Below are 25,879 nucleotides of genomic sequence, written 5' to 3'. Positions count from 1 at the left end.
CAGTAATACGTGAACCGTGAACTTCCAGATGTTCAAGCTGGTTTTAGAAAAGGCAGAGGAATCAGAGATCAAATTGCCAACATCCACTGGATCATGGAAAAAGCAAGAGAGTTCCAGAAAAACATCTACTTCTGCTTTATTGACTATGCCAAAGCCTTTGACTGTGTGGATCACAAGAAACTGTGGAAAATCCTGAAAGAGATGGGAATACCAGACCACCTGACCTGCCTCTTGAGAAACCTGTATGCAGGTCAGGAAGCAACAGTATAGAATTGGACATGGAACAACAGACTGGTTCCAAATAGGAAAAGGAGTACATCAAGGCTGTATATTGTCACCCTGATTATTTAACTTATGTGCAGAGTACATCAGGAGAAATGCTGGGCTGGATGAAGCACAAGCTGGAAACAAGATTGCTGGGAGAAATATCAATAACCTCAGATATGCAGATGACACCACCCTTATGGCAGAAAGTGAAGAGGAACTAAAGAGCCTGTTGATGAAAGTGAAAGAGGAGAGTGAAAAAGTTGGCTTAAAGCTCAACATTCAGAAAACGAAGATCATGGCATCCGGTCCCATCACTTCATGGCAAATAGATGGAGAAACAGTGGAAACTGTGGCTGACTTTATTTTTGGGGGCTCTAAAATCACTGCAGATGGTGAGTGCAGCCATCAAATTAAAAGACGCTTACTCTTGGAAAGAAAAGTTATGACCAACCTAGACAGCATATTAAAAGGCAGGGATATTACTTTACCAACAAAGGTCCATTTAGTCAAGGCTATGGTTTTTCAAGTAGTCATGTATGGATGTGAGAGTTGGACTCTAACGAAAGCTGAGTGCCAAAGAATTGACGCTTTTGAATTGTGGTGTTGGAGAAGACTCTTGAGAGCCCCTTGGCCTGCAAGGAGATCCAACCAGTCCATCCTAAGGGAGATCAGTCCTGCGTGTTCATTGGAAGGACTGATGTTGAAGCTGAAACTCCAATACTTTGGCCACCTGACGCAAAGACCTGACTCATTTGAAAATACCTTGATGTTGGGAAAGATTGAAGGCAGGAGGAGAAGGGAACAACAGAGGATGAGATGGTTGGGTGGAATCAGCGATTCAATGGACATGAGTTTGGGTAAACTCCGGGAGTTGGTGATGGACAGGGAGCCCTGGCGTGCTGAGGTCCATGGGGTTGCAAAGAGTCAGACACGACCGAGTGACTGAACTGAACTGAATGTTATATTGTGAACAGGGAATGCTGAGTATAATTGAAATCATATATTCTTGCAACAGCTACATTTGTGTCTGTAAACAACTTGATAAACATGGAAAAACAAATTTGCTTAGAGGATTATAAAAAAACTTTTGATGTGTTCAGTATATTAAAGATAGAAGTGAAAAACACATTTTAAAATTTAAATTGAATATCTCTTTCAGAGAGGCATTGCCATTATTTTGAGGTAAGATCTTGAGTTTTTACGAGAAAACATTAGAATTGTTAATTAGTGATTTTTAAAACTTGGGAAACATTTTTTGCCCTGTAACCAAGACTTGTACTTATGGTTTGAGTAGACATTATGACTGTTTTTTTAGAATCTTAGTGCCTTATACAAAATATTTGCCAATTGTCTTTTTGAATCACCTGTTACTGGTTATTTATTATGTGGTGACAACGAAGTCCCAGTGTTTTCGAAATGACATGTGTTTTGGATTTGATAAGAATGGAAGCATATTAAGTTGAAAATGTAAAACTTCCTGTTTGATGTTGAATATTACGAGTTCAATAGAGTGTTTCCTGAAGTGTGGTACACACACCATTGATGGAATATATACGTTTGCTTACTTACAACTTATTTTGCACATACTTTAAGATAATTGAGATCCACATAACCAATGAGTAACAGTGAGGATTCATCTTCAAATGTCTGATTCCAAAGCCTGACACAAGATAGCTTAAGCAAAAAGGAATTTCTTGGCCTCATACCTAAAACATTCATAATTAGATCTAGAATCTGTAGCTGCCGTAATCAGATCTGAGCTGCTGGCCACCCCTCAGTTCTACTTTCTGCTTTCTTCATTTTGTTTTAAACATTTCCAGTTGTACAGCCTCATAACATCAAATCTAGTACAGAAGAAACTCTATGCTTTAGATGCAAATAAAAGTCTTGACATTGAGCCTTACAGGTTTTAGTTGTCCTAACTTGAATCATGTACTCATCTTTGAATCACTTCCTGGAGATTAAAATGTAATGTTGGTTTAGTCCAGATATGTATTCTACTGCAGTTTGGGATTAAAGTCAACTTGCTCATACCCTGTGGATGAGAACAGTGGAGGTGGGGGTGTGTGGCACTCAAGGGTTTGTTGCTATGAGTAGGGAGTCTGTATTGAGTAATGCAAACCACCAAATTCTCTCTAAATGTTGGATAAATGAACACTTTTAACCTGAATTGGGTAGGGCATGGACCAGACACTGATGGCATTTTCTGATAAATGTTTAGCTATACCTAACAGTACAGAACTCGTCAGTTGGAAATGGAGAAGGAAAAGTATCAGTGTAAACTAACATCATTCAGATTGGTATAGAGTAAATTAATTCAGCCATTTGAATTAGAATTGCTTATTATGTGTAATAGGTATTTGACTCATATTGGTTAGATAAAAAAATTCTGATGTCAAAATTCTAATGATGTGTCATAGGAAGAAAAATTTTGGAAAGTTTCAATACGATTATTACTTCTGGTTTCTTTATTGTGGATATTCTGTGCAGTCTTTGAATATACATATACATTGGCTCATATATTGAATATTTTTTCAATTAATTTTTTTACATTTTGGCCTTAAGACCAAGTTATTAGTGTATAGCTAATAAATTTTGAAATAATTTTAGCTATTTTGATTACCAGCTTTTCAATCTATTATTCAAAAAAAATTTATCCTTAATATTAATATATTTGATTCATTGTAAAATTTACCAATGCATTATGCACCAGTGTCCCTAGTGTAATGTTTATCAGATAGAAGTATTTTCTGTGACCACTAGTGAATTTAATACTTATTTAGTTAGGCTCCTAAATTTTGAAGTATTGATTATATATTTAAGAATGTATTTCTAGTAGATGACTTTTTCCTTTTATAAAAGTGTCCTGTAACAGATAATTATCCTGATGGTCAAAGAAGATTTATTGAAACCATTTTTCTTTGTACACATTTTATTATGGGAAATATCAACCATATGTAAAAGAAGAGAGAATGATGATTTCCCATTATCTAGCACAAGAATTTTTTTGCATTCCAGTCCCCTATAATGAAAAGGACATCTTTTTTGGGTGTTAGTTCTAAAAGTTCTTGTAGGTCTTCATAGAATCGTTCAACTTCAGCTTCTTCAGCATTACTGGACGAGGCATAGACTTGGGTTACCGTGATATTAAATGGTTTGCCTTGGAAATGCACAGAGATCATTCTGTCGTTTTTGAGATTGCATCCAAGTACTGCATTTTGGACTCTTTTGTTGACTATGATGGCTATTCCATTTCTTCTAAGAGATTCCTGCCCACAGTAGTAGATAAAATGGCCATCTGAGTTAAATTCACCCATTCCAGTCCATTTTAGTTCTCTGATTCCTAGAATGTCAACGTTCACTCTTGTCATCTCCTGATTAACCACTTCCAGTTTGCCTCGATTCATGGACCTTACATTCCAGGTTTCTATGCAGTATTGCTTTTTACAGCATCGGACCTTGCTTCCATCACCAGTCATATCCACAACTGCGTGTTGTTTTTGCTTTGGCACCATCCCTTCATTCTTTCTGAAGTTATTTCTGCATTGATCTCCAGTATCATATTGGGAGTTATTTCTCCATATTGAAGTTATTCTCCACTGATCTCCAGTATTATATCATATAAGACCTTTTAGAACTAACAGCTAATAAAGATGTCCTTTTCATTATAGGGGACTGGAATGCAAAGGTAGGAAGTCAGGAAAAACCTGGACTAACAGGCAAATTTGGCCTTGGAGTACAGAATGAAGCAGGACAAAGGCTAATAGAGTTTTGCCAAGAGAACACATTGGTCATAGCAAACACCCTCTTCCAACAACACAAGAGAAGACTTTATACATGGATATCACCAGATGGTCAACACTGAAATCAGATTGATTATATTCTTTGCAGCCAAAGACGGACAGGCTCTATACAGTCAGCAAAAACAAGACCGGGAACCAACTGTGGCTCTGATGATGAACTTCTTATTGCCAAATTCAGACTTAAATTGAGGGAAGTGGGGAAACCCACTAAACCATTCAGGTATGACCTAAATCAAATCTCTTATGATTATACAGTGGAAGTGACAAATAGGTTTAAGGGACTAGATCTGATAGACAGAGTGCCTGATGAACTATGGACAGAAGTTCATGACATTGTACAGGAGACAGGGAGCAAGACCATCCCCAGGAAAAAGTGCAAAAAAGCAAAATGGCTGTCTAAGGAGGCCTTACAAATAGCTGTGAAAAGAAGAGAAGTGAAAAGCAAAGGATTAAAGGAAAGATATACCCATTTGAATGCAGTGTTCCAAAGAATAGCAAGGATCAATGCAAAATAATAGAGGAAAACAATAGAATGGGAAAGACTAGAGATCTCTTCAAGAAAATTAGAGATACCGAGGGAACATTTCATGCAAAGATGGGCTCGATAAAGGACAGAAATGGTATGGACCTGACAGAAGCAGAAGATATTAAGAAGAGGTGCCAAGAATACACAGAAGAAGTGTACAAAAAAGGTCTTCATGACCCTTTTAGTTATGATGGTCTGGTCACTCACCTAGAGCGAAGCTGAAACTCCAGTACTTTGGCCACCTGATGCAAAGGGCTGACTCATTTGAAAAGACTGTGATGCTGGGAAAGATTGAGGGCAGGAGGAGAAGGGGCCGACAGAGGATGAGATAGTTGGATGACATCAGTGACTTAATGAACATGAGTTTGGGTGGACTCTGGGAGTTGGTGTTTGACAGGGAGACCAGGCGAGCTGCAGTTCATGGGGTCGCAAAAAGTCAGACATGACTGAGCAACTGAACTGAACTGATAACAATTATCAGCTCAAAGCCCATCTTGTTTCATTTATATCTTACTCAAATTTTACTCTTGTAAATTATTTTTGAACAAACCCCACACATCATATCATTTCATCTGTAAATATTCTAACATGTATCTTTAAAAAGTAAAGAAACTGGAGAAACATAACCACGATTCTATTAATATACCATAGAAAATTAACAATGGTTCCCTATTGTTATCAAGTGCCTAATCTGTCTTTAAATTCCTCAGATTACTGCTTCATAAATTTTGATTGTTGGTTGAGTCATGATTTAAATAAGGTCTTTAAATTGCTCTTACTTATGGCTTTTAAATCTTTCTTAAATAGTCCAACACTACCCTGCTTTTGCATTGAAGTTTGTTGAAAAAATCTGGGTCGGTTGCCCCATGAAGTGTCCCACAATGTAGATTTTGCTGATTGCATTGCTTGAGTGACATTTTACATGTTTGTTCACCCTTTGTGTTTTATGTTAATTGAAGGTTTGGTTTTATTTATGATGTAGTGTTTTTTTGTTTTTTTGTTTTTATTTTAGCATGGGTATATCATTGGTAGTGCTGTGTAGAGAGTAAAAGCTTTTACCATGGAAACCAATGGGTTATGAATTATTTTTGTTTTGGTTAAGCCAGTGGGTTATGAGTTCTTTTTGTTTATATCTCAATATACAGTAAGTTTGGCTTTAGGACAGAACTTGTATTAGGAAATAAAAGAAGTCAGAATGTGGGGAATACACACACACACAGACATGTTTACTGGCCATACATTTGTCATTACTTAGTAACTCATCATTTCTTTAATTTTAAAACAAATTATGCTAGGAGTTCTTGTTTTGAGCCATACATGTTTTCTCAAAGAATGTTTTCCTTTAGAATTTCATGAGTTCTCATTAGTAGAAGGATTGTCTCTCTGTGAAAATTGTTTGTTGTTAGAATAATCTAAAATAAAGCAGTTATTTCTGGAGAAGGTATAATAAGGTTGTATAAAAAACTTTGCCTCTACTTTTGGAGTCTATACATGGGATATTTTGGGTTACATGTCACCTGATGATTTAGAGTTGTGTTAATATATTGTGATAACTTGTTCATAGATTAAAAAACAGTTCAGTACCTTGATAGTTATAAAGGGACAAAATTCAGAGAAAGGCTGAGAGCCACGAAGTAAGCTAAGAATAAGACTTATAAAGAGGCTGTCTAGGGTGGAGACAACCTTTAGGCAGTATGTTGGGTAGATTTGTTTTTGAATGCACTTCTATCTTTACTACTCCTTGCTGAATTTCAGTTTTCTTATTTTAGAATGGTTCTGAAGATTATAGCCATATATATTAAGTTTCCAGCATAGTTCATTTTGTTCCCTCACTGACAGTGCCATAGCTTGAGCTATTAGGAGAAATGAATGATTTAGTAAAGCTCTATTTGCATCATACATTATAATTAGTTATACATGTACCTTTATTTTTTCGTGTTTATCTAGTAGTTTTTGATCCCAGATTATTACCAGTCTCTTTTATTTTTTCCTGAGTTGAAGAAATTATTGGATATTAAACCAGATATACCTGAACTGAATGTTTTCACTTAACTCTCTATGAACTTCATGTCCTAAAATATCCTAACTTGATTGAATCTTATTGTCATCAGTTAAATAGATGTCTCTATTACAGAAAATTTCCAATCAAGCTTTAACCAAAAATTCAGTTCAGTTCAGTCGCTAAGTTATGTCTGACTCTTTGCGACCCATGAATCTCAGCATGCCAGGCCTCCCTGTCCATCACCAACTCCCTGAGTTTACTCAAACTCATGTCCATCAAGTTGGTGATACCATCCAGCCATCTCATCCTCTGTCATCCCCTTCTCCTCCTGCCCCTAATCCCTCCTAGCATCAGGGTCTTTTCCAATAAGTCAACTCTTCGCATGAGGTGGCCAAAGTATTGGAGTTTCAGCTTTAGCATTAGTCCTTCCAATGAACACCCAGGACTGATCTTTAGGATGGACTGGTTGGACCTCCTTTCAGTCCAAGGGACTCTCAAGAGTCTTCTCCATCACCACAGTTCAAAAGCATCAATTCTTTGGCGCTCAGCTTTCTTCACAGTTCAACTCTCACATCCATACATGACCACAGGAAAAACCATAGCCTTGACTTGACAGACTTTTGTTGGCAAAGTAGTACCTGTGCTTTTTAATATTCTGTGTAGGTGGTCATAACTTTCCTTCCAAGGAGTAAGCGTCTTTTAATTTCATGGCTGCAGTCACCATCTGCAGTGATTTTAGAGCCCCCCAAAAATAAAGTCTCTCACAGTTTCCACTGTTTCCCCGTCTATTTCCATGAAGTGATGGGACCAGATGCCATGATCTTCGTTTTCTGAATGTTGAGTTTTAAGCCAACTTTTTCACCTTCCTCTTTCACTTTCATCAAGAAGCTTTTTAGTTCCTCTTCACTTTCTGTCATAAGGGTGGTATCATCTGCATATCTGAGGTTATTGATATTTCTCCCGGCAATCTTGATTCCAGCTTGTGCTTCTTCAGCCCAGCGTTTCTCATGATGTACTCTGCATATAAGTTAAATAAGCAGGGGAACAATATACAGCCTTGACATACTCCTTTCCCTACTTGGAACCAGTCTGTTGTTCCATGTCCAGTTCTAACTGTTGCTTCCTGACCTGCATACAAATTTCTCAAGAGGCAGGTCAGGTGGTCTGGTATTCCCATCTCTTTCAGAGTTTTCCACAGTTTATTGTGATCCACACAGTCAAAGGCTTTGGCATAGTCAATAAAGCAGAAATAGATGTTTTTCTGAAACTCTCTTGCTTTTTCCATGATCCAGTGGATGTTGGCAATTTGATCTCTGGTTCCTCTGCCTTTTCTAAAACCAGCTTGAACATCTGGAAGTTCTCGGTTCATGTATTGCTGAAGCCTGGCTTGGAGAATTTTGAGCATTACTTTACTAGCATGTGAGATGAGTGCAATTGTGCGATAGTTTGAGCATTCTTGGACTTCCCTGGTGGCTCAGACAGTAAAGCATCTGCCTACAATGTGGGAGACTTGGGTTCAATCCCTGGGTTGGGAAGATCTCCTGGAGAAGGAAATGGTAACCCGCTCCAGTATTCTTGCCTAGAAAATCCCATGGATGGAGAAGCCTGGTAGGCTACAGTCCATGGGGTCGCAAAGAGACACAACTGAGCGACTTCACTTTTGAGCATTCTTTGGCATTGCCTTTCTTTGGGATTGGAATGAAAACTGACCTTTTCCAGTCCTGTGGCCACTGCTGAGTCTTCCAAATTTGCTGGCATATTGACTACAGCACTTTCACAGCATCATCTTTCAGAATTTGAAATAGCTCAACTGGAATTCCATCACCTCCACCAGCTTTGTTTGTAGTGATCCTTCCTAAGGCCCACTTGACTTCACGTTCCAGGATGTCTGGTCTAGGTGAGTAATCACACTATTGTGATTATCTTGGTCATGAAGCTCTTTTTTTGTACAGTACTCCTTTGTATTCTTACCACCTCTTCTTAAAATCTTCTGCTTCTGTTAGGTCCATACCATTTCTGTCCTTTATCGAGCCCATCTTTGCATGAAATATTCCCTTGGTATCTCTAATTTTCTTGAAGAGATCGCTAGTCTTTCCCATTTTGTTGTTTTGCATTGATCGCTGAGGAAGGCTTTCTTAATCTCTCCTTGCTATTCTTGGGCACTCTGCATTCAAATGCTGTATCTTTCCTTTTCCCCTTTGCTTTTGGCTTTTCTTCTTTTCATAGCTATTTATAAGGCCTCCTCAGACAGGCATTTTGCTTTTTTGCATTTCTTTTCCATGGGGATGGTCTTGATCCCTGTCTCCTATACAATGTCACGAACCTCCGTCCATAGTTCATCAGGCAGTCTATCAGATCTAGTCCCTTAAATCTATTTCTCAATTCCATTGTATAATCATAAGGGATTTGGTTTAGGTCATACCTGAATGGTCTAGTGGTTTTCCCTACTTTCTTCAATTTAAGTCTGAATTTGGCAATGAGGAGTTCATGATCTGAACCACAGTCAGCTCCTGGTCTTGTTTTTGCTGACTGTTGAGTGGCATTTTCAAATAACAGCAGTTCTCCAAATTGGTTATGGCCATCATTTGTCCATGTTTTCTGAGCAAACAAGGTATCCTAATAAAAGATACAAAATATTTTATACAAGATTATTTTTGAAAGATTGATTATTTTAGTGTCTGGCTTTAGTTTGGAGTTATTAGATCAAATCAGTCACTCAGTCGTGTCCGACTCTTTACGACCCCATGAATTGCAGCACGCCAGGCCTCCCTGTCCATCACCAACTCCTGGAGTTCACTGAGACTCACGTCCATCGAGTCAGTGATGCCATCCAGCCATCTCATCCTCTGTCGTCCCCTTCTCCTCCTGCCCCCAATCCCTCCCAGCATCAGAGTCTTTTCCAATGAGTCAACTCTTCACATGAGGTGGCCAAAGTACTGGAGTTTCAGCTTTATCATCATTCCTTCCAAAGAAATCCCAGGGCTGATCTCCTTCAGAATGGACTGGTTGGATCTCCTTGCAGTCCAAGGGACTCTCAAGAGTCTTCTCCAACACCACAGTTCAAAAGCATCAATTCTTCGGTGCTCAGCCTTCTTCACAGTCCAACTCTCACATCCATACATGACCACAGGAAAAACCATAGCCTTGACTAGATGGACCTTTGTTGGCAAAGTAATGTCTCTGCTTTTGAATATGCTATCTAGGTTGGTCATAACTTTCCTTCCAAGGAGTAAGCGTCTTTTAATTTCATGGCTGCAGTCACCATCTGCAGAGATTTTGGAGCCCAGAAAAATAAAGCCTGACAGTTTCCACTGTTTTCCCATCTATTTCCCATGAAGTGATGGGACTAGATGCCATGATCTTCGTTTTCTGAATGTTGAGCTTTAAGCCAACTTTTTCACTCTCCACTTGGCAATTTGATCTCTGGTTCCTCTTCCTTTTCTAAAACCAGCTTGAATATCAGGAAGTTCATGGTTCACATATTGCTGAAGCCTGGCTTGGAGAATTTTGAGCATTAATTTACTAGCGTGAGTTTAGAGTTAAGTCCCTTTTAATAATGAAAAACATTTACATTAGTGGGTATCTTTTTGGATATCTGTGTTTCTTTAATTTGTTGGACATTGTTGTACCTTGGCCAAAGAGGAGTATTCATGCAGGCAGAATTGAATTTACTAATATACATTTCACTTGTTAATTAAAGCTAATTTTTAAGGTATTGGCATTACATTATGATTGTTTTTAGTGAATCTACCAGTTTATTTTGTTATTTCATTTTATGAACACAGGATTCCTCATGTGAACATATTCTTAATATCGCTTGTTTTTATTTTGGGCCTGAATTTTTTTTTAAACATCAGAAAATGTAGAAACTTCATATATTATCTACCATGTATTAACATATCTCTTCCTTACTTTTTAATTAGTTCTTTAGCTCCCATCTAGCAAAATTATATACCATCTTGTATTTTAGTTATAATTTTGTACAACTCTATTTTGTCATGTGTTTGTAACTGGATTAAAATCTTCTAAGGGAAGACAACATTTCTTCTTCTTCTTCTTTTTTTTTAATCTACTGTATTTCTTATTGAGCATAGTTTGTACATAGTGCTTCCTCAATGAATGTTTGAATGGTAATAGAGTGGACTTTGGAGAAGGAAGTGGCAACCCACTCTAGTACTCTTGCCTAGAAAATCCCATGGATGGAGGAGCCTGGTAGGCTGCAGTCCATGGGGTCGCTAAGAGTCAGATACGACTGAGCGACTTCACTTTCACTTTTCACTTTCATGCATTGGAGAAGGAAATGGCAACCCACTCCAGTGTTCTTGTCTGGAGAATCCCAGGGATGGAGAAGCCTGGTGGGCTGCTATCTGTGGGGTCACACAAAGCTGGACATGAGTGAAGCGACTTAGCAGAGTGGACTTTTTGCAATTCATTTCCTTCAAATAAATGTTAGTTCATTATTTCAACCTAATGGAAAGTTTGGTTTTGTTCTGTGTACTGCGTCTGAAAGCTTCCCAGGTGACACTAGTGGTGAAAAGCCCTGCCTGCCAGGAGATGCAAGAGACATCGGTGCGATCCCTGGACCTGCAGATCCCCTGGAGGAGGGCATGGCAACCCGCTCCAGCATCCTTGCCTGCTGAATCCCATGGACAGAGAAGCCCAGCAGGCTACAGTCCATAGGGTTGCAAAGAGCTGGACACGACTGAAGTGACTTAACATACGCACACACATTGGCTTTGAAACTAACTTAACTTTGAATGACTCTTCAGGTTAGCTTTTTAGATTCTTCATTACAAAATTAAACTTATTTCTGTTCCACAAAGTAGCTTCATTTGTTGCTAAGTATTCTGTTGATTTGGAGAAGGAAATGGCAACCCACTCCAGTGTTCTTGCCTGGAGAATCCCAGGGATGGAGGAGCCTGGTGGGCTGCCGTCTATGGTGTTGCACAGAGTCGGACATGACTGAAGCAACTTAGCAACAGCAGCATTCTGTTGAATCTTTGGGGAAAGTGTTTGTTTTAAAAAAAATAAATATTTATTTTTTTTCCTAAGCAATGTGATATTTTTGACTTCTTCCTAATGAGAAAAATCATCACTGATAATTCTGTATGTAGTTTGAATATTGTTGATGACTTTCATTGTATTTTATAGGCATGAACATCTCTGATTCATTTCTGTGTCAGAATCTTTTTAAGGATTTAACTTCAAAATTGATCTTCTGTTGTCGTCAGAAGATGACAATGGATTGAATATTTTTCTGATTAATATTCTGATTAATATGGTTAATTTTTTAGTTGTACTGTGTTTAGTCATTCAGTTGCATCCAACTCTTTGCAACCCCATGACTGTAGCCTGCAGTGCTCCTCTATCCATGGGAATTCTCCAAGCAAGAATACTGGAGTGGGTTGCCATGCCCTCCTTCAGGGGATCTTCCCAACCCAGGGATAGAACCCAGGTCTCCTGCCTTGCAGGTAGATTCTTTACCATCTGAGCCACCAGGGAGGCCCAATTTTTAGCTGTGCAACCTTATTTTTTTGCTGCCAGCTACAGGTATTGGCTTCCAGATACTGCCATTACACAGTGTAGAAGCACAGACTCCAAAATCCTTATACCTTAATAACAAATGACTCTAATCTAGGTTAACTGCATTGCTTACTTTATTCAAATGTAGAGGTCCAAACATAGGAAGTCAACAGAGTGGTACTAGAATTCTGAAGCTGCCAAAGTTCCATTTCAAAAAGTCAATAGATGTATACTCTAAACTCACTGTTGAGCGATTCAGTGGGCATAATTCAGCTCTGAGCCTCTTCACTCAGGAGGAAGAGCTGGCAGAATCTCTCTGAATATGATGATCCTGATATCCTCCCCATATTATGTCTTCTTCTTTTTGCTCCAGTTGGGGAATGAGATGATTGACAGTGAGATCCTTGGAGGCTGATCATAACTGCTTTCAGTGCTCCTAGACCTTGAAACAATTGATAGATATTCATAGGTATAGACTCGAGGTGTTTATTTTAGGAGAGTAAATAGCTTAAGCAAAAGCGCAGTTGCAAGGGTGGATACAGAATTCCTCCTTACCTTTAGGTCTTAGACCTCATTTCCTCCAGAAAGCTTCTTATGACTCTGTCAGTCTGGGTGTGTCTAATCAGGGTTCCCTAGTTAACTCTTCTACCTCTTTATGGCTCTTACCACAATGTTTTATAACATGTGTTTATTTGATTCTCTCTTCATGAGATTGTAAATGTTCTGAGGTCAGGGGATATGTCTATTTTATTCACAGATCTATTCCCAACACCTATCATACGACCTGTTGTCAGGCAGGATCTAAATAAATGCTTATGTTTGACTTGCCATGTTTCAAAAGTCACTGTATTTGTGAGAGGCCAACTTGGACCTTTTTATCCAGTGACATTAGGAAAGATCAGATTTCTCAGGTAAAGATTCCCTGTTCCAAGAGTGTGGGGATAAAAGAATTAGTTTCTGAATTAGTAGAGGTTATACACCAATAGCCTTAAATAAAGCTGGACTAAGGCTGTTTTGTTTGGAACATTGGTGTGTTTTCCACCACCATTTATCAGTTCCTCAATTCTCCAGCACCAGCTGGATATCCAGCAATTCAATTCAGTTCTGACACTGTTTACCTGGAGTTAGTGTCAGTTTCCATAGGTTAAAGGCTTCAGTCCCACAAGACTGCCCTCACTTCAGATGCCAGTCGCAAGTTCTGAGTCACCCATACTTCTGATGTGCAATACATTGGAGGTTCCCATTGATTATCTTCTCAGGACTGATAATTTGTTAGAATGGCTTACAGAACTCAGGAAAATGCTTTGTTTTTATTTACTGGTTCAGTAAAAAGGATACAGCTGAGGAATGACCAAATGGAAGAAATGCATAGGGTGAGATTTGGAAGGTTAGAGTGCAGGTCTTCTGTTCATTGAGTGGGTGAGTTGCTCCCCAGTATTTTGAGTTGTTCACTAGCCCAGTGGCATTCCCCCTGCCCCATTTCTTTGTTCCAAAGGTTTTATAGAGCTCAATCTCCAGCTCCACACTCCTCTTTGGAGGTGGGTTGGGATTGCGGTTGAAAGTGCCAACCCTTTAATCTTTTGGCCTTCCTGGTGACCAGCTGTATCCTGAGGCTAGTGACCCACCCTAAGTCAGCTTATTACTATAAACACCACATCCATGACTACTGGGAAAACCATAGCTTTGACGATTTGGACCTTCTTTGACAGAGTGATGTATACTTTTTAATACGCTGTCTAGATTTGTCATAACTTTCTTCCAAGAAGCAAGCGTTTTTTAATTTCAGGGCTGCATCTTTATGGGGTCACTTGTAGTTTCCCATTTGCTATCGTCCCCACTCTTCATGCAGTGAACGTGCATGGGCTTACACCTGATCTGCAGAGCCTTGTAGACATTAAGACTCACACTCTTAGTAAAATGTACGAGTCTTGGTTTAAATTTAGGAATACAAATATCCATTCAATTTGAAAATGCATCACCTAGGGGGACTCAGAATTGAATCTTTTCTTTTATCTTGAAACCTCTTTCCACTAGAATTATCCAAAATATGTTCAGAGATGTGGTTGAAAATGTCTTAGATTCACTCAGCAGTTATGGCAAGGAAGATACATATGTAATTATCCAATTAAGTCATGATGTCCTGTTTATATTAATAACAGTATTATTTGAAACATGTGACATTCTCATCTTTATAGCTTAAAAATTGTTAAATATTGGCAATTTCTTGTGGTTCCTAAATAGTTTGTATGGCTGAGTTAGGTAGTATCACCAGTTTAGCATATGTCGTAGGGATTTTTTGGGGGTGAGTTAACTCTCATTTGTACCCAGTCTTATCATTCATCCTCTTGTTTGCCATTAGAAAATAGGCCGATAAATGAGTATAGTTTTAAGTAAATGGTGGATTTGTAAGTGGGGGAAAAGTACAGTACAATCTTGTCTTGTTTCCATACAAGTGCTTTTAGTTACATTTCAATTTGGAGCAGCACGGTTTTCAAGTAGAAAAGACTGTTGTATGATCAGACCACCCAAAATGGCTGTTCTCTTGCTTTGTACATCCCCTGGTCAACCAGGGCCTGCTTCACTTGACTGACCTTCTTATATACTTGCCCCAAGCCCCAGGTAGTGACTGTTCTTATTAAAGGATGGTGAGGGGGCCCGCTCTTCTGCTACTTTCCCTGAGGAGCCCATCTGATGTCCGTTTCCCCTAAGATATACCCATTGAATGCAGAATTCCAAAGAATAGCAAGGAGAGATAAGAAAGTCTTCCTCAGTGACCAATGCAAACAAATAGAGGAAAACAATAGAATGGGAAAGACTAGAGATCTCTTTAAGAAAATTAGAGATACCAAGCAAGGAAACATTTCATACAAAGGTGGGCACAATAAAGGACAGAAATGGTATGTACCTAACAGAAGCAGAAGATATTAAGAAGAGGTGCCGAGAATACACAGAAGAACTACACACAAAAGATCTTCATGACCCAGATAGCCACGATGGTGTGATCACTCACCAAGAGCAGGACATCCTAGAATGTGAAGTCAAGTGGGCCTTAGGAAACATTACTACAAACAAAGCTAGTGGAGGTGATGGAATTCCAGCTGAGCGATTTCAAATCCTAAAAGATGATGCTGTGAAAGTGCTGCAGTCAATATGCCAGCAAATTTGGAAGACTCAGCAGTGGCCACAGGACTGGAAAAGATCAGTTTTAATTCCAATTCCAAAGAAAGGCAGTGCTAAAAAATGTTCAAATTACTGCACCATTGCATGCTAGCAAAGTAATGCTCAAAATTCTCCAAGCCAAGCTTCAAAAAGTTCACATGAACCGTGAACTTCCAGATGTTCAAGCTGTATTTAGAAAAGGCAGAGGAACCAGACATCATGTTCAAGCTGGATTTAGAAAAGACAGAGGAACCAGACATCAAATTGCCAACATCCGTTGGATCATCAAAAAAGCAAGAGATTTCCAGAAAAATATGTACTTCTGCTTTATTGACTACGCCAAAACCTTTGACTGTGTGGATCACAACAGATTGTGGAAAATTCTTAAGAGACAGGAATAGCAGACCACCTTACCTGTCTCCTGAGAAATCTGTATGCAGGTCAAGAAGCAACAGTGAGAACCTAAAATGAAACAGCAGACTGGTTTCAAATTGGGAAAGGAGTATGTCAAGGCTGTATATTATCACCCTACTTATTTAACTTCTATGCAGAGTTCAGTTCAGTTCAGTTCAGTCTCTCAGTCATGTCCGACTCTTTGCGATCCCATGAACCACAGCATGCCAGGCCTCCCTATCCATCACCAACTGCCGGAGTCTACCCAAACCCATGTCCATTGAGTTAGTGATTCCATCCAACCATCTCATCTTCTGTCAGCCCCTTCTCTTCCTGCCCTCAATCTTTCCCAGCATCAGGGTCTTTTCAAATGAGTCAGCTCTTCACATCAGGTGGCCCAAGTATTGGAGCTTCAGCTTCATTGGATCTCTTTGCAGTCCAAGTGACTCTCAAGAGCCTTCTCCAACATCACAGTTCAAAAGCATCAATTCTTTGGTGCTCAGCTTTCTTTATAGTCCAACTCTCACATCCATACATGACCACTGGAAAAACCATAGCCTTGACTAGACGGACCTTTGTAGGCAAAGTAATGTCTCTGCTTTTTAATATGCTGTCTAGGTTGATCATAACTTTCCTTCCAAGGAGTAAGCGTCTTTTAATTTCATGGCTGCAGTCACCATCTGCAGTGATTTTGGAGCCCCCCAAAATAAAGTCAGCCCCTGTTTCCCTATCTATTTGCCATGAAGTAGTGGGACCAGATGCCATGACCTTAGTTTTCTGAATGTTGAGCTTTAAGCCAACTTTTTCACTTTCCTGCTTAACGGATGGTATTGCAAATAGGAGTCTCTTCACTCTTTGTAGAATTTAAATATGATCAAGGTGTCAAAATTTTGAGCCCTAAGAGGTCATAAGTGCTAAATTTTTAGTGAGAAAGAACTGTTGGAGAAGGAAATGGCAACCCACTCCAGTATTCTTGCCTGGAGAATCCCATGGACAGAGGAGCCTGGTGGGCTACAGTCCAAGGGGTCTCAAAGAGTCGGACACAACTGAGTGACTTCACTTTCACTGTTGCTTAAGATAATATTATATTTCACAAACTGTCTTATCTCTTCATTTCTGTTGTGTCATTCTCATATGAACTCTGCCATTAGAACTGAAGTATTCTTGTGAACATTTAGAAAGTTTCCATAATGTTAAGTATGCTCTTGTTCTTTCCACCAAGGTTACTGGTAATCAAGAGTATCCATTGATGAATATAAAAAAAGTCATAGTCTTGGAACTTTGAGTCCAATTTTATGGGCGTTTTGGATCTAGGCCTTAGATTATATGTGGAGAATTTATTTAGGCCATTTTATTGTTTTTTAGTACTCCATTGGATAAGAGAAAGGAAAGTAGAGGAAGTAGAATTTGAACAAATCACTGAAACTAATGATTATTAATGGTGTTTGCAAAAGATAAGCAGAGGAAATGAGCAGTAATATGATAATCTGGAATGCTAGCAGCTGGCATTCCAGGCTCATAAGGGATAATTGAAAATAGTCTATATTCATGGCAAAGATGCCTTAGATTTTAGACTTATTTTATAGTTTTAGTGCTTTATTCCTAAAGCATCAGATTATTTATTTAATGTCTTCCTTGTAAGTCAGCTGTATATTACAAATTTTTGATCAAGATTATACTAACAGTGTTAATTAAATTTTACTCTTACTTAGGGTAATCAGCCATCTTAGTTTGCCTGGGGTTGTTGAGAGATTTTCTAGGATGTTGGACTTTCAGTGTTAAAACTGGGAAAATCTCAGGGAATCTTGGACAGATGGTCACCTTCCTTCATTTCAAAATTAACTGAGTGGAGAAAATCCCGATATGATTAGAAAGTTATTTAATAACCCTGTAAATTCTTTACCCTTAAAGTTTATAAAATTTTAACTTGAAAATGTTATTTCAGGAAAGCATTTCTTCTATGGAAGGTTAATTTTATTTTAATTGCTTTGGCATTTTAAATGTAAATTGATTTCTTGGTCATTTTTCAAAAAGATCTTAATTTACCCTTTGGTCAAGAAGATAGCAACAAGCAGCAAGGTTATATGTTATTAATAATGAAAATGGTAGAAATAAACTAATTAAAAATACTCAGTGTGGGAATTCTGATAAGATAAACATGGATAATCAGTGCTTTTAAAAAAGTACTAAACAAATAAGAAAATAGTCCTCTTCTTAAATTATTATGTGATGTTTGTTTTTGAAATAGCCCAATGACTATTACATAAACCTTTCTTTCCTTTTTATCTAGCAATTATATAGAGTCCTGTCCTTGAATGTTTGTAGTATGATAGAACTTTAAAAAAATTTATCGCCACACTTTTAGTATATATTTTTCTTTTCCTCTTTTTTTTTTTTTAAAGGAAGGTCAAACAAAATAGTGTGATCAAGCATCTAATTACAGACTATTAACAGCATGTGCTATGTGCTAATCTTTATTCTGAACTCACTTTAGGTATCAGCCTACTTTTCTCAACAAGGGGGCACTTAAGTTAATTGCTTCATTAGAAACATGCATTTAGCCTTTTCTGATCTGTAAGTACAACTCCTTGATGTAGCTGCAGAAGTTTGAACACCTGCAGCCCAAGCAGCCTGAAAGGAAGCCATAACTTACTATAAAGGAAAATGAAAGAAGCCCAAGTTCAAAATGGTGTTATCAATGATACAGTGTAGTCACTAACTTGAGCTGACCTAAGAGACTTGGCTTCTGCATGGCTCCTTATCAGCATCCAAAAGGGCATACAAAATTCTTTGTAAACTAATTTAAAAAGCGTCTTGTTTATTCAGAAGCAACTGTGAATGGTGTTTGTTCAGAGTCTAGATCACATCAATTGCATACCAGCCAACAACTTATTTCTCTTCTAAGAGAGAAGCCAAGTATCAAAGATACAAAGTACTAAAGATAAGCTTCTCAATTCTCAACTGTTCTGAGCTCTCAATAAAGCTACTGATGTACAAATTGGGGTGGGACCCAACTGTTTCCACCTGCAAGCTTGTCTTAGATCCTTGGCTCTGGCTGGGAGAGGTGCTGATACTAGTCTGACCTTTAGTGCCCTTAGAAAAGAAAACACAAGCTTTCTTATGGCCCTGATCAATCAGTCCTTCCGAAGAGGATTCCACCCCCTTTCTTCAAGTATTAGTCTTCAGGCAAAAAACCCCACGGCTATTTCCGTTAGGTGCTGGTGAAAGCAAAGAGATCTTTGATTCGCTCTTACTGAATCTTAAAAGACATTCCAAGTCGTCTCTTTTTCTGTTTCTGTGGTTGAGTCTTAGAAATTTTGTATTTGGTATTTAATGAGATGGTGACCTCAGTAAGTAAGTGAATGAAGTGCTTTCAAAATTGGTTCAAATAGTATATTATAAGGAAATTAAGACTCAGTTGATATAAGGAAAACATTTATAAGGCTATTGAGCCATAAAATACTTATAGGATACTGAGTTGTCAAATTTAGACTTTTAATATATCAAGTCCTTAGTGTGGTAACATCCAAAATTTCAAATATGAGTTTACTAGAATAACAGAATCTTTAAAATAAAATCATTTATTTTGCTTTCATTTAGTTTATTTAGTTTGATCATTCGGTTTATTTTCTGTGGTAAGTATCTAAAGTTAATCAGAAAATTGGAAAATATCTCAAACATAAATAATTCAAAGATCTCAAAACTAATACATGACCCCTGAATGTCTTTTTAACAGTATTGAGATTAAAGCCTTTTATGTTATTGTGGAAAGCAGGATTTACTGATAGGCATCTGATATATTGAATTTTAAATTATTATTTTCTATAATTAGATATGTGTTACTTGTTTCAAACAAGCTAAGAAACAGCAGTGATACCAATTGCTGTTTTAGGGTATTTCTGAGTTACACTAATGGTAACAATAGCCAGGGTTCTTCAGGCACATTTTAAGAAGAAATGGTCTATATAAATGTGTGTGTACCTTTGTGTGTGTATGTACATTCTGTAGAGGCAAAAAAAAAAAAAAAAAATTGCCTATATCAGTAGTTTGTATTACCTTCTGCCCTCCCAGAATTGTGGGATTTGGGTTCATTAGAATTATGTAAGCCTCTGAGTATGTCTTTTTCAATGATTGGCATAGAAAAGCAGTAACACATTTGCCAGTCATTTTCAAATTTGGGAATTACAGAGCATGTGGGGTAATTTACTGCATGTTTAGTGTATTGACTTATTGATTTAAAAGAAAATATTTACAAGTGGATGAAGCATTTCAGAATTAAGTACCTCTAGGCAAAGAAGATCTCAATGTAGGAAAAATTATTGACTAAATGAAATATTTAAACAGAATTATATTTTTTTCAGCGATTATGTTGTAGTCAAACCTACAGGTTTGCACATTTAAAATATGTTAGCATGCTTAATTGATGTGACTGCAAGTATGGTTATCTTATAACTGTTTTTTCACTGGGAAGAAGAAGAATTTTCTGAGTAAACTTTAGGTTAGATATTATTGCTAATTCATCAATTTAGAGGCATATTACACTCTTAATTTTAGATATTCTTTTCTTTCATTCTGGCCATTTCTCTGCTTCCTTGTACTTTTTATGTAAGATAGTACAGCTCTAGCATTCTATAATTAAGCATGCCTCTCAACCCCACAGCAGATAGAGAAATCAGCTTAGTTTTGTGAAGAGTTGACAGAATGAGTTGTTTTTATTTTCATATTCACTTGTTGAGAAAAATATGATGCTTTATTTATGAGAACATAATAGTTTTAAATTGAGAAAGCAGATTAAAATAGCTTAACAGTTTGGCTTTGATGAAAACTTATCAGTTATTAATGAAATAGCAATTAATAATTTACCTTTGGAATATCATATTATTTAAATTGGTCATAATAATTTGAGGCAATTTTATACTGTTCCCCCAAATAAAAGATTGGAGTATTCTTTTACCTTTTTTAGAATCATCTGGTAAGAGATTCATGCTATGTGATTAAAGAATAATCCTCTCTAGTTTTTCATCTTTGAAGTGTGTGCATTGTTCCTGGTTTTGACTTTTTATGTTTTTCTTGGCATATTTGTAATTTTTATGGTATTTCTTTAGTTTTGTTTGTTAGCTTCTATAGCTTGTTGTGCTGTGCCGTGCTTCGTTGTGCAGTCATGTCCGACTCTTTGTGACCCCATGGACACATGGGGAGCCTGTTCAGTGCCTCTGTTCATGGGGATTCTCCAGGCAGGAAAACTAGAGTGGATTGCCATGTCCTCCTCCAGGGGATCTTCCCAATCTAGGGACTGAATCCAGGTCTCCCACACTGCAGGCGAATTCTTTACTGCCTGAGCCACTAGGGAAGCCCAAGAATACTGGAGTGAGTAGCCTATCTCTTCTCCAGGGGATCTTTCCAACGTAGGGATTGAATCAGGGTCTCCTGCATTGCAGGTGGATTCTTTACCAGCTGAGCTACCAGGAAAGCCCTTCTATAGCTTAAGGTTTTGCAAAGGACTCTTTTGGTACTCTTATGACTTAAATGGAGGTACGAGCAATACACCCACCTAATAATAGCAATTGATGTCTGAGAAGTTTTTTTCTAATGGCAAGCCACAGAAGTCCAATGCTTCAGCTTGTGCTGCTCAACATTTTACATAAGTGATTTTAATACTTAGAGGTTTATCAAACTTTTAAATGGCAAAGCCATAGAGAGATTATAAATGTGTTGGATCACAGTAACAGAATCACTATTCAGTGAACCTTGACAAGCCAAGTATATAATATGAAACTGCAAAGAACAAACAAAACAAAAATTGAACCTTGTACACATATTCAGTCACATGATTTATGAGTAAGGTAACCTAGCACTGCAGTAAGAAAGGACAGTCTTTAATACATAGTACTGGGTCAATTATATATCCACATGGAAAAAATCTAGTTTGATCTTTTCTTGACAATTGAAGTACAAAATTCAGTTCCAGATGAATTGTGGATCTAAATATGATACATACAGTTATAAAACTTTTAGATAAACATAGAAGAACATCCATATGGCCCATATAGTCAAAGCTATGAAGTAGTCATATATAATGTAAGAGTTGGACCATACAGAAGGCTGAGTGCCAAAGAATTGATGCTTTCGAATCGTGGTGCTGGAGAAGACTCTTGAGGGTCCCTTGGACTGCAAGGAGATCAAACCAGTCAATTGTAAATGAAATCAAACCTGAATATTCATTGTAAGGACTGATGCTGAAGCTGAAGCTCCAATACTTTGGCCACCTGATGTAAAGAACTGACTCATTGGAAAAGACACTGAAGCTGGGTAAGACTGAAGGCAAAAGAAGAGGGTGGCAGAGGATTTCAGTAAGAATGTCAGTATGAAGAATACAACTTAATAAAAGCATTGGCAAGATTTAACAGATATTCCCCAAAGCAGGATGTTCAAAGTGCAATCAAGATATGAAAGAATTCACCATCTTTAGTAATTAGGGAAATGTGAATAAACCATAATGTAGTATTACATACCCACCAAAATGGCTAAAATTATAAAGATGGGAAATGTTTCTAAGAATAAGGAGTGATCAGAACTCTCATATACCAAGTGTGTAAATTGGTTCAAACCTTTTAGACAATTTTTGGCTGTATGGTACTAAAACCGAGCATATGCTTATCCTCTGATCTACAAATTACACGTGTATACTCATAGGTATATACCCAACAGAAAAACTTAGATATTTGCTAGCATGTCTATGGAAAATCCCATGGACAGAGGAGCCTGGTAGGCTGCAGTCCACGGGGTCGCTAGGAGTCGGACACGACTGAGCGACTTCACTTTTACTTTTCACTTTCATGCACTGGAGAAGGAAATGGCAACCCACTCCGGTGTTATTGCCTGGAGAATCCCAGGGACAGGGGAGCCTGGTGGACTGCCGTCTCTGGGGTCGCACAGAGTTGGACACGACTGAAGTGACTTAGCAGCAGCAGCATGTCTATGGCAGCACTATTTGTGATAGTCAAAACTTGGAATGTACTCAAATGCCCGTCACTAGTGGATAAGTGGATAAATAATTGTACCATATTATTGAATATTGTACAATTGTGTGCATGATCTACAACTCTAAGAAACCATATGGATGCATTTCTTAAACATAATGCTGAACAAAAGAAGCCAGACACAAATAAAATGCTGTATTACATTTATGTGAAAGTGCAAAAATAAAACGCAAATCTCAGTTAAGAAAGTGGTTTTGGGGGATGTAGTGACTGGAAGGGGGGTGTTGTAAGAATGAGTTCTGGGGTCGTCGTGTGCTGCTTCTTGATCTAGGTACTGCTTATATGGATTTGTTCAGTTGAAAAGCTTCCAAGTTGGATTTTAGATATGTACTTCTGCCTTGATATAAATGCTTTGATATTAAGTTTTTAAAATGTTGAAGATAGTAGCTTTTATTCAGCTATACAACTTGGGCAAATCATTTGTCATTTATGAGTCTCTGCTTTTCTTATTGGTTAAAATTGTGAATCAATACTGAATAGAACTGTGATTTACTGAGTTTATGGTTGGCTATTAAACAACTTTTTGTTTAACTTATTTCCTTAGTGCTTTGTATAACTCAAGAGACCAATACAGAAAAGTCACTATTTGATAGTCACAGTTTCATGTAAAAATATTTATTTTTTTCTTTTATGACAGGTGATCAGAAATGGAAAGAAAAGTAAGCAGAATCTGTCTTGCTTCCGAACCTGATATAATTCATTTTCTACAAGTTGCTTGGGAGAAAACACTAGGATCTGGTTTTGTTATTACACTTACTGATGGGCAGTCAGCATGGACTGGGACAGGTAATATTAAAAGTGAATTTTTTAAGAAAAATTAATGTAATATGCTATATTTCAGTCCTCAGTGATACTTCAAATTAAATATTTAATTGATATTGGTTAAAATGAACATTTACTTGTTATTGCTGTCAAATTTACATGCAGATTTGTAATATTAATGCTGTTTTCTGTAAGTGACATTAATAGAAATGAGGAAAAATACCTTTTTGAGTCATAGTACTTGATCAGAGTTTTAAAAATTATTTCTCTATATAAAACATATAAAATAGTATTTTTTATATGGATCATTTCTTAGCACGCCAAGGAAATACTGAAAGGAACAGGAAGGTGAATTGGCTACGCCAAAGCTTAGGAAAGTGAAGTGGTGGTGGTTTTCTTTTTATTTCATATTATTGTTTGAATTATTTTCCAGTGAACATATACTACATTTGTAACAAAATGAAACAGAACTGTTAATAATAGCTTAAAATTTTGTAAACCATGTTTCAAACCCATATGTGGGTTTTTGGCTATTATTTTATGAAATAGACTTTTGATTTTTTTGTCTTTGGTAATAACTGGATTAAATATTTACTGATCTTGGCTCCTCTCATTAAAGCAAGACCCAGTTTTCCCCACAGTCAGTCTCTCCCATCAGGAAGATTCCATAAGCCTCTTATCCTTATCTCTCAAAGGAAGGGCAGACAGAATAGAAGCCACAATCACAGAAGACTGATCAAACTGATCACATAAACCACAGCCTTGTCTAACTCATTGAAACTATGAGCCATGCCATTTAGGGCCATCCAAGACAAACAGGGCATGGTGGAGAGTTCTCACAAAACGTGGTGCTCTGGAAAAGGGAGTGAATGGCAAACCACTTCAGCATTCTTGCTTTGAGAATCCCATGAACAGTATGAAAAGGCAAAAAGATATGACACCAAAAGATGAACTCCCCAGGTCGGTAGGTGCCCAATATGCTACTGGAGAAGAATGGAGAAATAACTCCAGAAAGAATGAAGGGATGGAGCCAAAGCAAAAACAACACCCAGTCATGGATGTGACTGGTGATGGAAGTAAAGTATGATGCTGTAAAGAACAATATTGCATAGAAACCTGGAATGTTGGGTCCAAGAAAGTAAATTAGAAGTGGTCATTTGAATCAGTTCTAATGAGGTGGATGAAACTGGAGCCTATTATACAGAGTGAAGTAAGCCAGAAAGAAAAACACCAATACAGTATAATAATGCATATATATGGAATTTAGATAGATGGTAACAATAACCTGTATACGAGACAGCAAAAGAGACACTGATGTATAGAACAGTCTTTTGGACCCTGTGGGAGAGGGAGAGGGTGGGATGATTTGGGAGAATGGCATTGAAATACGTATAATATCATGTATGAAACGAGTCACCAGTCCAGGTTCGATGCGTGATGCTGGATGCTTGGGGCTGGTGCACTGGGACGACCCAGAGGGATGGTGTGGGGAGGGAGGAGGGAGGAGGGTTCAGGATGGGGAACACATGTATACCTGTGGCGGATTCATTTCGGTATTTGGCAAAACCAATACAATATTGTAGAGTTTAAAAATAAAATTAAAAAAAAAAAAAAAAGAAGAAGTGGTCAAACAGGAAATGACAAGTGTGAACATTGACATTTTAGGAATCAGTGAAATAAAATTGAATGGGTGAATTTAACTCAGATTCAGATGACCATTATATCTATTACTGTGGTCAAGAATCCCTTAGAAGAAATGCAGTAGCCCCCATAGTCAATAAAAGAGTCCGAAATGCAGTACTTGGGTGCAATCTCAAAAATGAAAGAATGATCTGTTTGTTTCCAAGGCAAACCATTCAGTAACACAGTAATCCAAGTCTATTCTCAACCAGTAAAGCTGAAGAAGCTGAAGTTGAACAGTTCTATGAAGACCTACAAGACCTTCTAGAACTAACATCTGAAAAAGATATCCTTTTCTTTATAGGGGGCTGGAATGCAAAAGTAGGAAATCAAGAGATACCTGGACTAACAGGCAAAGTTGGCCTTGGAGTACAGAATGAAGCAGGACAAAGGCTAACAGTTTTGCCAAGAGAATACACTGGTCATATCAAACATCCTCTTCCAACAACACAAGAGAAGACTCTACACATGGACATCACCAGACAGTCAATACGAAAATCAGCTTGTTTATGTTCTTTGCAGCCAAAGATGGAGAAGCTCTATACAGTCAGGAAAAACAAGACTGGGACCTGACTGTGCCTCAGATCATGAACTCCTTATTGCCAGATTTAGACTTAAATTTCCCCACTTAAGAAAGTGGGGAAAACCATTAGACCATTCAGGTATGACCTAAATCAAATCCCTTATGACTGTACAGTGGAAATGACATATAGATTCAAGGGAT

General features: G+C 37.8%; 1 protein-coding gene across 8 annotated transcripts in view; it reads left to right on the top strand.

The window, feature by feature from the left end:
- Nucleotides 1-25,879, top strand: part of XRCC4 (X-ray repair cross complementing 4) — a 304,283-nt gene that overhangs the window by 6,554 nt on the left and 271,850 nt on the right. For 5 of the 8 annotated variants that reach the window (XM_025292255.2, XM_044947333.1, XM_025292256.2 and 2 more), the window contains exon 2: nucleotides 23,351-23,499. In XM_025292255.2, coding sequence (XP_025148040.1) covers nucleotides 23,361-23,499 — 139 coding nt within the window. In that variant the 5' untranslated portion in view covers nucleotides 23,351-23,360. Of the gene's footprint in view, nucleotides 1-18,884; nucleotides 19,028-19,283; nucleotides 19,309-23,350; nucleotides 23,500-25,879 lie in introns of those variants that run through there. The other 3 variants (XM_044947330.1, XM_044947332.1, XM_044947331.1) reach the window with 3 other exon arrangements.

The sequence above is a fragment of the Bubalus bubalis genome, chromosome 9 (assembly GCF_019923935.1).
Source record: "Bubalus bubalis isolate 160015118507 breed Murrah chromosome 9, NDDB_SH_1, whole genome shotgun sequence".
In the NCBI taxonomy this organism is placed as follows: domain Eukaryota; kingdom Metazoa; phylum Chordata; class Mammalia; order Artiodactyla; family Bovidae; genus Bubalus; species Bubalus bubalis.
Note: the sequence above shows the minus strand (reverse complement) of the source record. Positions and strands in the feature narration are given on the sequence as shown.